Genomic DNA, 11947 nt, shown 5'->3' with positions numbered 1-11947 from the left:
CAGCAGCTCGATTTCTTCTTGTAGTTCTGCTTTCTTGTTTTTTGAAAATTCCTTCCAGCTTGCATGTGTTTAATGTATCTTGCATTAAACAGTCTTAAAAACCTGTGAAGAATTTTAATAGTAAGTCTTGGAGATGGTAATTTTCCCCATCACCTTTCTATATAATATTGTTGTGTACTGTACTCTTCAAAAGAGCTAATATTAGTACTCCCTGATTCAGTAACTCATGTTAAACTGCTTTTTAGTTGCACTGTAATGCAACAGGGCTATTGACTTGACTCCAATCATATCCTGGATACATAGCTAAAGGATACTTAAAGCAACAACAACAAAAAAAACCCACCATAAAATTCAGATGGGACAATGGATGACAGTGGTTGCTCTGACAGGTGCTAAACCACCATCTGCTCAGCAGATGCTGGGCTTTGGGCACTACCTTGAAGGGATCTATGGATGTTTCCAGGAAACTTCCCTTATAATTTGAAAAATAAGTGATTGTGAAGAAACACTTCTAGAAATAAGAAAAACAATTTGTATTTCAGATCCTGTGGGGACCAATTTGAGGAAGAAGTGGTGCAAAAACAGTAATTAATGCAACGACTTTCAGTGTTACTTCAGGCCATCACTCTGTACAGTTGTAGAAGCAAAGAGAGAAATCAAGTAAATAAGGAAGGAACAGGTTGGGTGATAGATTTCTGTGAAGTTGTTTGTGCATATCAGAACAAAATTTTTCATCATAAAGTACTTTTTCTTGTAAAATGCTCTATGGATTTTACTCTTTAGTCACTAAATAAATTAATAAGAAATATGTCTAGTCTCCAAATAATCACCTAACTTTTTTTTTTTTTTTTTTTTTTTTGCTTCTTATGAGAATGCAGGTTTATTGCTAACTCTGACACAGCCGGTATTCTGACAAGAATGTTGTCTTAGCTAGAATTCAGCATGCATTTAGTAGTAGTTGCCCAGTTTCTTGGAGGCTGATGTGAATCTAAAGTGAGCATGTCTGCCTGAAAAAGACTGTCTGGATTAGTTCTTAGAAAGCAGACTTGCTATTTAGGTGTATGTTTCATTCAGAACTAGTAAAAAAAAAAAAAAAAAAAAGGAGAAAACTAAGATTTAGGGGCTACAGTCACAATCTGAGCTTTATTTAAAGCCTCCTGAATTTGCTGAAAAAGGCTAAGATGGAAATGCAGGGACTTCTTTGTGTACATGTTTTTATGTAGGAGAAGCTTAAAAATATATACTATTCTTTTAAACCTGTACTGGGCTTAGGTGCCTAAAAGAGCTTTTGCAGTACATTAATCCCCCAAGTCTACAGCGACCCAGAATTCAAGGCTCATTGTTCGGGGGGGCGGTGAAGAGGGTGGCTTGTGCTTAAAACTGAAATAAGGAAGTGAAGGGAAGTGGATGGATGGCTAAATTCCAAGGGCATTAATAACATTTCTCTCTTGTATCGGGACAGCAGGCTTCATTGTTACTGACTTTTTAGGGATTAGGGTTTTTTTCTCTGAAATGCATGCTTGAACAAAGAAGTATTCTCTATTTCCTATGGGTTCCTTTTGAAATCTGATGCTTCACAGTCTGAGAGGGATACCCCATCATCTGTGTGAGGATGTGGTAGAGGAAGAATTCCCACTTACTGGTATTTGAAGTCATCTGGCAATATAGACATTATTATGTGCTCACCCCCTTGCACTCAGAATAGAGTATGCTGGGGTTTTTTGCTTCATTCCGAAATTTATTTTCTACCTGGAAATGTTGACTGTGTGGAGAAAGCATCTGTGAGACTGGGTCTAGCAAATTAGTGGTTACTGTTTCTGTCTGTTGCCTCCTGTGTTTGAAGCAAGAGGCCGAGTGGCACCATCTTCGAGCTGTGTTTTTGGGAACAGGCATTACATAGTTCCCTGTCTGTGCCACAGAGCATTCAGGTGGTTGCCAGTGCTCGTATCAGCACTCTTGAGGTACAGTTGATATACTTTAGTGGCAAAGCCAGTTTAGGGTATTTCTCCTGACTCTTGTGCCAAAGCTTACAGTTACCTAGTCATTAAATCAGATTCTGTGTTCCAGACTTGCTATATCTAGACCTTTTTTCAAAGTCTGAGAGATAAATTTCTTTCCTTTGGGAACTGTTCTGTGATAGAGTTTATTTGTAGTTTAGGCTAGAACTGCAGCTGCAATCCTGAAGATGCCATTTTGCCTATGTTTTCCTTTCCACGTGGGAACCATTTTTAGCTTTCATTTCCCCTTGTTTTTTTTTCCCAGTTGGGGCATGTCTAAACATACCTTCCAATTTTAATTTTGGTTTTAGCAATGGATTTTTTCCCTAGATTGCTTTGCATATGCTGTTTTAGACTGATTATTGAATGTCCACTGTAGGAACGCAAAAATGAAATGGAAATCAATGTCTCACTGGTTAGTGACCTGGTTAAATCTACACAGTTTGTGAGGGGAGAAGGACAGTTCCATATTCCTCTCAACGTAGCAGGTATTCCTGAAAGAAATAAAATCACTTGAAAAAAAAACCAAACAACCCCAACATGTACAAGGAGGGAATGTAGTATACGACCTCTTCATTAACCAGTCTGTCTCTGATTCTTATCTTAAAAAGTTTGCACTGCAGTAAGCATAGCAGATAGTCTGTCTGGGAGATGCTACCATACTGGAGGTAATTGTTGGTCAGAAATGGTCATCTCCTTTAGGAGAGAGGAGTTAGTGTAATTTAATATACACCTGTCACTTACTACATAGTCTATTGTAATATGTTATTTAATATTATAATAAGTGTTATTTAATATACATGAGTTGAAATATCTCTGCCATTTCAAATGTTAATACCTAGAAAGGTATTTACCTTATGCTTGTAAGGTAAACTGCTGATTCTGTAAAGAAGCAACATGTCCTTCAGGAAACATAATTCTGCCATTATTAACAGACATGTCTTAAGCAATAGAAGTCCCCACTGTCACAGGAGAGATGCCAAAAAGAATGTAGGGAACAGAAAACAGCATTCTTAACTATTCCATGTAATCTCTGTTCCAGTTGGCTGTATTTTTTCCCTGGTATATACGCGTATTCTTCCTGCCGTCATGCAGCCTGCCTTAGAGCTAATTGTTGACCCCAGAATCTTACTTAGTAACAGCTTGCAAAGGTTCTGTTTTGCTTCCTTCTCCTAAGTTAGGTTCTAAATGCAAACCTTATCCCATACCTAGTTTCCATGTTTAGTTTCATCTTTCTTGATTCTAGCTCCCATCTCTGATCACTGGAAGAAGTCAGAAGAGCACCAGAGCATATGCTGAGAACCATATATTGATGTCCTTAACTCTGAGGCTGACTTTTCTAATGGAGCTCTTAATTTAACAATGGTATTCTGTGCGATCTTCCTTACTAGACTAAGCTAGACTTCTCGATGGGTACTTCAAGGGGAAAAGAGAAATTGCTTTATTGTCTGAATTTATTTCTGCATTCTCTTTCAGTCATTCTAGGAAATAGGTCTCCCCTGTTCATCAGGTATGAGTGTGTGTGAGTATCCAATTTAGTAGGATGAGATGAAGGAAAACTTTGATAGAGATTGCATTTCATAGGTTAAGTAATGGCTTAAAAAGCTTTGCTTTTAAGCTAAGCTTTGCTACTGCATCCTTCCAGTACACCGCTATATTTTAATGCTAGTGTTGACATACTGAGAGTAAGTGGAAACCCCTGGGTGAGAAAGAATCACAGGATCTTTTAGTTTGGAAGGGAAGTCCAGCCCCCCCAAGAGATGTGAGCTCAAAGAGAGGAGGGGAGAAGGCAGCAGCCCAGAGGAAAGAGGGTGTGTTTCAGTTCACAGAAGCAAAGAAGCTGGGAATGAGGTGACAGTGGGATAAGAGGAGGGTAGTGGAGGCACTAACAGTGAGGTCTGCTTCTAATTTTATTTCACTTAAAGTTAAGGGGAACTATTGCATTATTTGGTAACTTCTTACCAGTTACTTATGTGTTAAGGGTAGGATTTGAAATTACAACGTGAAGTTTCATATTGTCTCTGTATTGTCATACTGACTCAGGTCTCGGTAGCATTTATACAGGAAACAAACTGCTAGAATCTAGCTCGGTGAACTTGCACCTGGTTATACCGGGGAGTTAAATCACAAGGTGGTATTTTTCAAATCTAAATGGAAGCAGAATTTGGCCTACTGCATTGCAGGTGAAGCTAGCAAAACTGTATTTTGAGCAATGAGTTTATAGGTTCACCCTTGGCTTTACACTGTTGATCCTGCGTGATTGGATATTTTTGTTTTGTTCTTGTGGGTTTCTGAAATGCAGACAGAATCAGAAGTATTCATGAGCATGTACATCCTCGGGCAAACTAGGGTAGTTTCCATTTCATTCACGGGGAGTAAGAATTCCCCCACTTAATTTCCTAGCTTGGTTTGCAGTACTACTGTTCGAAATCTGTAAGTTTGAAGAATGTACTGTTCGCAAGTTCTGTTTTAATTAACTGCAGTCTCTTACCTTTCTTGTGATTACAAGTTGCTTCTGTTGCTAGGTATTTTGATAATTCTCTCTCTCTCTCTCTCTCTCTCTCTCTCGGCCTAGGCCTAGGCCTAAGCTCTGACAACTTTGACATTTCTGTGCAGGGTGGTTTTCCCACTTTCATGTTTTCCTCATTGTTGATGCATTTCAAGTGTAACCTTTTAAACACTGTCCCTCACAAGAAACTATAGACCTTTACCTACTGTACGCCTACTGATAATCTAAAGTATGTACTATCTTGAGACATTCCTTCCAAAGAGTAAACTTACATTTTGTAGATTTGTTTCAAGGGCAGGTCTGGGAACTGATAAATCTAATATTTGCACGTTCTGGTTGCCCTGGCAGGGACTATCTAGAAAATACTTCTTGTATTTGTCTTCTACTTAATGGCATGGGTCTAGCTGTGAAGGTGGCTAGAATTCAATAGTAAAAATTCTGGGAAGTTCTTTTCTTTTACATTCTCTGGGCTCTTGGTTGTTGTTCTCTGTGGAAGGTGTATTCTATGATGGTTGGTGTTTTTGGTTTTTTTTGGTTTTGTTTTTTTTTTTTTTTCTTTTCAACTTCATTTTGGATGGATACAATGTGTCCTGTATGCCCAAATATAAAACCTTTTTCTCCCTAAGCTGGCAGGAGACTTTGTATTATAGGAATATCAAAGGAAGGCAGCATGGTACATCTACATTGTGTGCATTTGGCAATTTTCTAAAAAGTTAGTGCAAACCAGCCATTTTGGGGGAGATGGGAATTTTTCTTGCCACTGGAAGGGTATTCTATAACTTGGGTTATGCAAAATATTTTGTCTTCGGGATTACAGGAGCCACTCCAGTAGTCTTTGTAGCATGTGCCAGTATGGTCAGTCCCTTTCCAGGATATGTAATTTTGGAAAGATTATTAGATAGACACAAAACAATGTTTCATATTCCCCAAGATCTCTTTGCTGGCTACAGATTCCATATTTGTACAGGCCCTCCAAGAGTATGCATGATTACTGTTCGGATTCAGGATCTCAAATATTTCTTAGATCTGATCCACATGTGGGGGTTTTTTATTTTAATTTATTGGTGTGACTATACTGTATAGTCACTATTTTTATTTTAATTTTCTTCTACTACAAACCTATCATGATGCAGTTACACTGTGTAGTTTATTTCATTTTCCTATGTGGAAATAGACTATACTAGTATAAATGCTATTTTATCTTTAAGTGCATTCATGCTGGGATGTGGTTTTTCTTTAACTACACTGGTGTAGTCTCTGTAAGTCTATTATATGCAGCTGAAGTGTTTATCACTCAACCCTGGAGAAGCTGCAGTTTATTTCCATGATTCCATAAAGGAGCTGTATGAGATCCATACACTTGTAATCCCCCGCTTCAGAATGCATGCTGGAAGATGCTCATCTGTCCCAGCAAGAGTCATTATTGGAAGCATGATTATGCAATCTTAGAGTTTTGTTACCTGTTGCTGCAGTCTCATGAGTAGAAGGAAAAAAAGAGCACTTCATGGTATAAACTGTTTCCCTTCCTTGATAAGGAACAGTTCAAATACACAGTTTAGAATATTCCCCACGTGCATTTACTTTAAATCTATTTCTACAACAGGTAATTCAGGTGATGTATTTTTTTAATCTTGTGTAAAAATAGTATCTGTCAAATTCAGTGTCTCCTGCCAGTTATTATAGCTGATGCTCTTAATTATGGTTGCAAATGATCATCTGTGTGGCTTGCTATACCAGAACTGTTCCTCTCTTGCTGATTATCATATATCACACTTGTACTGTAGTATGCACCTGATGACTACACTGGCCTTATTCAGCTGAGCGATCAAGCAAGGAGTGTGTTACAAGCACCGAAAGAGTGGGTCTGTTTGTAACTCTTTGTAACTTCTGAAGAAGGTAAGATGCGACTGGCAGAAACTGGGTCTCCAGTGGTGAATGGGAACGGAAAGAAGGGCTTGGTGATACAGAGTGTTTTGCTTATGGCTTTTTCCCCTTCTTAGCTTGCGCTGCATTCTTGCTTTAACCTTTTTGCTTTTGTCCTGATAAAAAAAATCAACTAACCTAAAGAAACAGGCCAGCTGTGATCTGTAGTTGATGGGATAGCAGTGGTGGAGGTAGTGCGATTGCCTGGTTCTGCTCAGATGGTGTGTTAAACTTCCAGAAGGGTTTATTGGTGTTTTCCTCCTGTGAAACTTTCGGTCCAATATTTAATTTTTAACATAGCAGTAGAAGATGATTTTTTCTTGATGTGCCTACAAAGTGCACACGAATGCATGTGCAGAAAACCCCAAACTTCTAGCTTTCTGTTTCCTGTATCATGTAGTTGTCTAGAGATTAATTTGTCCGTTTCTTGATCTTCCTAAAGCAATGTGAACTATTAAATATTTTTTAGAAGAGGTTTCTTTGGTATAGTGACTTTCAAATGCAACTAAATAAATTAGCTAATGGTAAACTTTCTTGCATTTTTGGCACTAACACATAATTCTTAAAGAAATTTTGTTGTGACCTATGTGGAGTTTGTGACTTCCCAACACTATTGTATTCCTTTCAAAATGCTACTGATAAGTTACTATGTTTTTTTTTTTTCTAAAAAAAAAAAAATCCACACAAAACTTTCAATACAAAAAGTGTTAATCGAATACTGTGCCTTGATAGAAGTACTTTCACAGATAAAGCTACCTTCACATAATCACCATCAACTCAGTTTTTTTCAAATTAATTGGTTTCTCATTAATTGATTTCTCGTGATAATGTTAGATCTGCTAAGGAGAAGATAGATTAGAGGCTGCATGGTCTGGTGGTGTATGGAAGAACACCCATTATTATTCTGAGCATTTCCATATTTACGTGTCCTTGGACAAACTGTTTGGCTGTCTTGTTTTACCCAGGTTAACTGGAAAACCAGATCAGCAATAGGGTTCTACCATGTATGAGATGGAAACAGTCTTTGACTAGAAAATAATTCATGGAGTAGCTAATCCTGAATGCTAAGCAGTCCAAAGTAGTATCATACAGATACCGCTCTTTTTAGAACAAAGCAGCCAGAAAAAAAGATTTGTATGGATTTGAGTCTATATTTTAAAATATATATGTACCAAAAAAAAGCTATTTCTATCGACAAATCTATATAAATAAGAATGTAAAGCTAGTGAAAACGAAACTGAAGGGGTTTATTTAACCCTTTTAATTATGGTGCTTGCAGAATGTGTAGACTTCTCTGCTAACTTTCTATGCAACTCTTATAACATGAATTTCCAGATCCTTACCCTGGTATTACATCAAGGCTGCTATTTCAACTACTTTATTTTTAAAGCTCTCATCTGTGCTCAGAGGTCTATGTGAAATTTCATCTGACTCTGAACTGCAATATTAAACTTGTGTTCAGGACTGATGTGCTACATGACTTGATCCCATATGGATTAACAGCGAAGAGCTGGTTTAGAGTAGACCATCTTTTAGCTCAGGTTTGCGGCTCAACCCAAGCAGTGTACAACTTTCTCTTTGAGCACAGTGTTATTCTGAAATAAACCAAGATTACTTCCAAACCTGAACTGGGCTTCAGCCATGATGTTTTATTCGTCTTTTGAATTTCTTTCTGCATGCTATTTCTTGACTAACTTTAGTTCTGTGAGAAGAAATTATATGAAGTCTGTGCTAACTGTCTTACACGTGCTTCTAGTTTCTGAAGGGTACTGTTGCTTATATTTTAAGAATACTTTTACTGCTTACTGAGTGTTTGGGTAAGTGAAGCTCTGGCATGTACTTGCTTTATTTTCATATGTGTGAATGTAAAGCTGATCAGAAACTGCTGCTGGTAATAACTGAGAAGTCTGATATTTATTGCAGTACACCAGGCACACACAAATTCTGCAAAAAGTGAAACTCTGAAATATTTCAACTTTTTATAAAATCATGAGGACATACATCACCTGAACTTAACTTGAGTTGGGTTAATATTCATAAAACTAGTTGGTTTTCCAGCACAGACCATATACTTTGTCTGGCACTGATTTATCCAACAAACTAATCTTGTATTCTGAGCTTTTGATCCTTCAACCTTTGCTTTTGGAACTTCACCGAGATCCATTTCTACCCAACAAATAGGGCTTCCGTACTTCCAGCCTGTTATGGGAAATGGCTGGGGTACCATAGGGCAGACGGATGTCTGCTTTAAGCTCAACATTTTGAAACTGGCTTTTAAGAATTCACGAGGGCAAGTGTGCTCCAAAGTAAATCAACTCCAGTGCCTAATCTCCTTTGCTATCCTGCTTTTTTCTTAGCCCTGTTAAAATTACAGTAAATGTTTCTTTAATTCAGTTGGACTGCACCAAATTTTACTTCATTTTACTGAACAATCTTCCTTGCACTGTATACCTGTGAGTTCTGTGTTGGAAGGATGAGCTGAACTTTCATACAGCTCTATAATTTTTTTATTTTTTTTTAAACTGTGTGTGTGAGTATTCACTTGCCTTATGGCCTTTCTCACTTGGCCAGTAGTCCACATAGTACAAGAATTAGTCACTGAATGCCTGGACATTCTTGCTCCATTGACCCTTTACTAAGATCTTTCTTTTCTTGTCAACCTTTAATCTGAATGACTATCTAGAAAAATCTTTGCATGGAATTATGTCTACACCATTCTGTTCAGCACAACAGCAGAGTAAGAGCTGCTGCTGTTCTTTAAGCCAAGCTTCTAATCTTCAGCCTCTTCTCCTCCTTCCTACTTTCACATCCAGAATCTTCTCACCACAGACACAGGAGTGGAGTGAACCAGATGCACAGCATTAAGAACTGCATTTCCAGATGTGGTCTCTGGTCTCAATAGTTTCATATAATTTTTTTTTTCTTTTGTCTTCTTGTACCATTGCAGCTCCATGCAGATTCCATCCTCGTGCTTTACAACTTTAGTGGCCAGCCCAGTGGAGAAGCATTGGTGACTTTTCCAAGCCTGGATCTGGCTAAGAAAGCAGTGGCTGAGAAAAACGGACAGCTCCTGGGAAGCCGCTATGTAGAACTGTACCTGGTCTAACTAAACACTCTTTGGGGGATGGGGAAAGAATGTCGCACTAAACACCGTGCCTTTTGCAAAATAAGAAGTCTTCCCTTGCCACCCAGGCAGCAACAAATGTGCCTTTTCAGCATAATATGTTGGAATGTCGAGTGGTACATGTCCTGTATTTAATTTGAAAAACGGCGTATCCTATGCCAAAGATAAAGTGAAACCAAAAATTTTGCAGTTAATTTACTTAATTTCTAATGTAGTTGTTCAAAAATAAGCAAACCTGCTCCTAGCATCTAGTTAATCCTGAAGACAATCTAATAGCACTTCAGCTATCGCAGCCATGGGAGAAACCTGTTCAGTAGCATTTGAAGTGGAAAGTGAAGCTTGAGTCATTCAGATTCTTCTGTATTTAGTTTTTAAAAGTTTACACTTGACAAAGTGTTTGGTTTTCGTAGAGTTCAAATGTCTTTAGAAAGGTCTTTTGGAATGCATAGCTTTCCCAGTTGAAAGCATAGATCATATTGATTTTTTTGTTGTTGTTTTGTTTTGTTCTTGACTGGAAAATACCAGGATGCTGGACCCCAAATGCAATTGTGCTTTCTCATGTTTTCATTATACATTGTTTTGCAAAAGCCATATTTGTCTGTCTTACCAATGTACTGCTGCCAACATGTAAAGCAAAAAATAAAAACAATGGCAAAACTGGGAAAATCCTCCCTTCCCACCCATAACTCCCTGCCCCCAGCCCCAAACTTTTAATCTCTACAGGACAAAAATGGCACATAAACCTGAGTACTAATAAGTTATATTTTTTTTTATTTAAGCATAATAGCTTTCAGATACTGTATTAAAGATTTTGCTCTAGTTTATGTGCATGCAATTTGTTTACATCTTTAAACTACTTTATTTGTATATTATGAAACAACAAGATATGTTGAAATCTAAATCCTCTAGTGCATGCTTTTTTCTTTTTCCCCATGTGTGTATATACATAAGCTAGAAGTACTTTACGTCATGTAGCATGTGTTTAAAAAAAGACATCTGCTGTAGAAGCACTAAATGACTTTGTTTTTACTGTGCCTTACTTCAAAACCATTCCAAGTGCAATACCAGCAGAGCAAAATGTAATGAATCCTGTTGTGACATGTTCATGGATGTCTGAATTGATCTTTTTTGTTAGTGTACAATTTGAATTGTACTTCAAAGAACTGAATGATGTATGCTTCTTTATATTACAACAAATAAAAGAGATGGTTATGATGTGCGTTGGCTTTCAAAAGTAACTTATGCTTTGTTTTCATGTATTTTCATGGGGCATCATTCTGTGATAAACTTACTCATTTTACTCTTTCTCCTACATTTAGGTAAGCATTGCAAGAGTGGTGTGATTTTTTTTTTTTCTTTTTTCTTTTTGCCAGAAATATGCATGACACATTTCTCTTGATAATGGAACACTTTTTAGGCAATGTGAGGGAACTGTTCATAAGCTTAGTTCTCTCCTTCTGATGCCAGAGGAAACAAAGTATTGAACTTGAAATTGTGTTCATGTTTGGATTTAATTGGCCTAATGCATCACTCCCTTTTCTGTGCAAGGCAAAATGCTACATTTATGCTACAGTGGAGCCAGACAACCTTTCTGTAGTAAAAATGGAGAGGGGAGGAAAACGAAAATTATTAAAATAATGCTTGTGTGTCTCTAGTCAAAAGCATCCCATGCCAGATGCCATTTCATCATTAAAACCTCACATCTGAAGTTTTACCACAATCAGGTGGGACTGGAGAGAAAGCTGCTTCATTATTTTAAAGTGGGAATGTAAAAATTCATCTATTTCCAAGATTTGTCTTGATGAAGTCTACCAAAAAAATCTTACTTTTAAAGTAATACTAGAGAGGACTTGCACCATTATGATTAACGTTCTTGTTGTGCCTTTGAGGAGAATGTGTCTTCCCTGTAAAAGTCTCTATCCTGAGCAATACAGTCCTGATGCTGTGTAGCTACCAGCCCACATTTGCAGTCTGCCATGGTCCAGCTGGTCACCTCCTGGTTGCAGCTTTGCAATCAGTTGAAACATCTTATTTTTCTCTTAATAGCCTGTATGGAACTTGTGGGGTTTTGTTAGCTAAAATGATGCTCAATCTACTAAAAGTGTAGAGGTTTTTTACATTTCCTTCCGTTGTTGTTTATACACAATTTGTGCCTTCCTTGGCTGGTTGGGAAAGCTGATCCGGGGCTGGAATAGAGTGCCTCAAGTAACATACCAGCCATGTTTTAGATGTACGCATTCCCCTTGCACTTTAACACCTTTACAGTTTGATCAACGATGATCACAGTTTAAAGCCTGTAAGTGCAGTCCCGTACTAACATGAACGGAAATTAGTAGCAGACTGCCACGTGCAAAGTCTGTATCTAGCTATCTATTAAAAAAGAAGCTTAACTTT

The 11947-nt window shown here is 37.7% G+C and overlaps 1 protein-coding gene across 1 annotated transcript in view; it reads left to right on the top strand.

Moving 5' to 3' along the window:
* The window catches only part of ESRP2 (epithelial splicing regulatory protein 2), a 29020-nt gene extending 19485 nt beyond the window's left edge, over positions 1-9535 (top strand). Inside the window, exon 14 of the mRNA XM_035893127.1 lies at positions 9377-9535. Coding sequence (XP_035749020.1) covers positions 9377-9535 — 159 coding nt within the window. The remainder of the gene's footprint in view (positions 1-9376) is intronic.
* Positions 9536-11947: the final 2412 nt, after the last annotated feature.

The sequence above is a fragment of the Egretta garzetta genome, unplaced genomic scaffold, assembly GCF_000687185.1.
Source record: "Egretta garzetta isolate BGI_Z169 unplaced genomic scaffold, ASM68718v1 scaffold314, whole genome shotgun sequence".
In the NCBI taxonomy this organism is placed as follows: Eukaryota; Metazoa; Chordata; class Aves; order Pelecaniformes; family Ardeidae; genus Egretta; species Egretta garzetta.
Note: the sequence above shows the minus strand (reverse complement) of the source record. Positions and strands in the feature narration are given on the sequence as shown.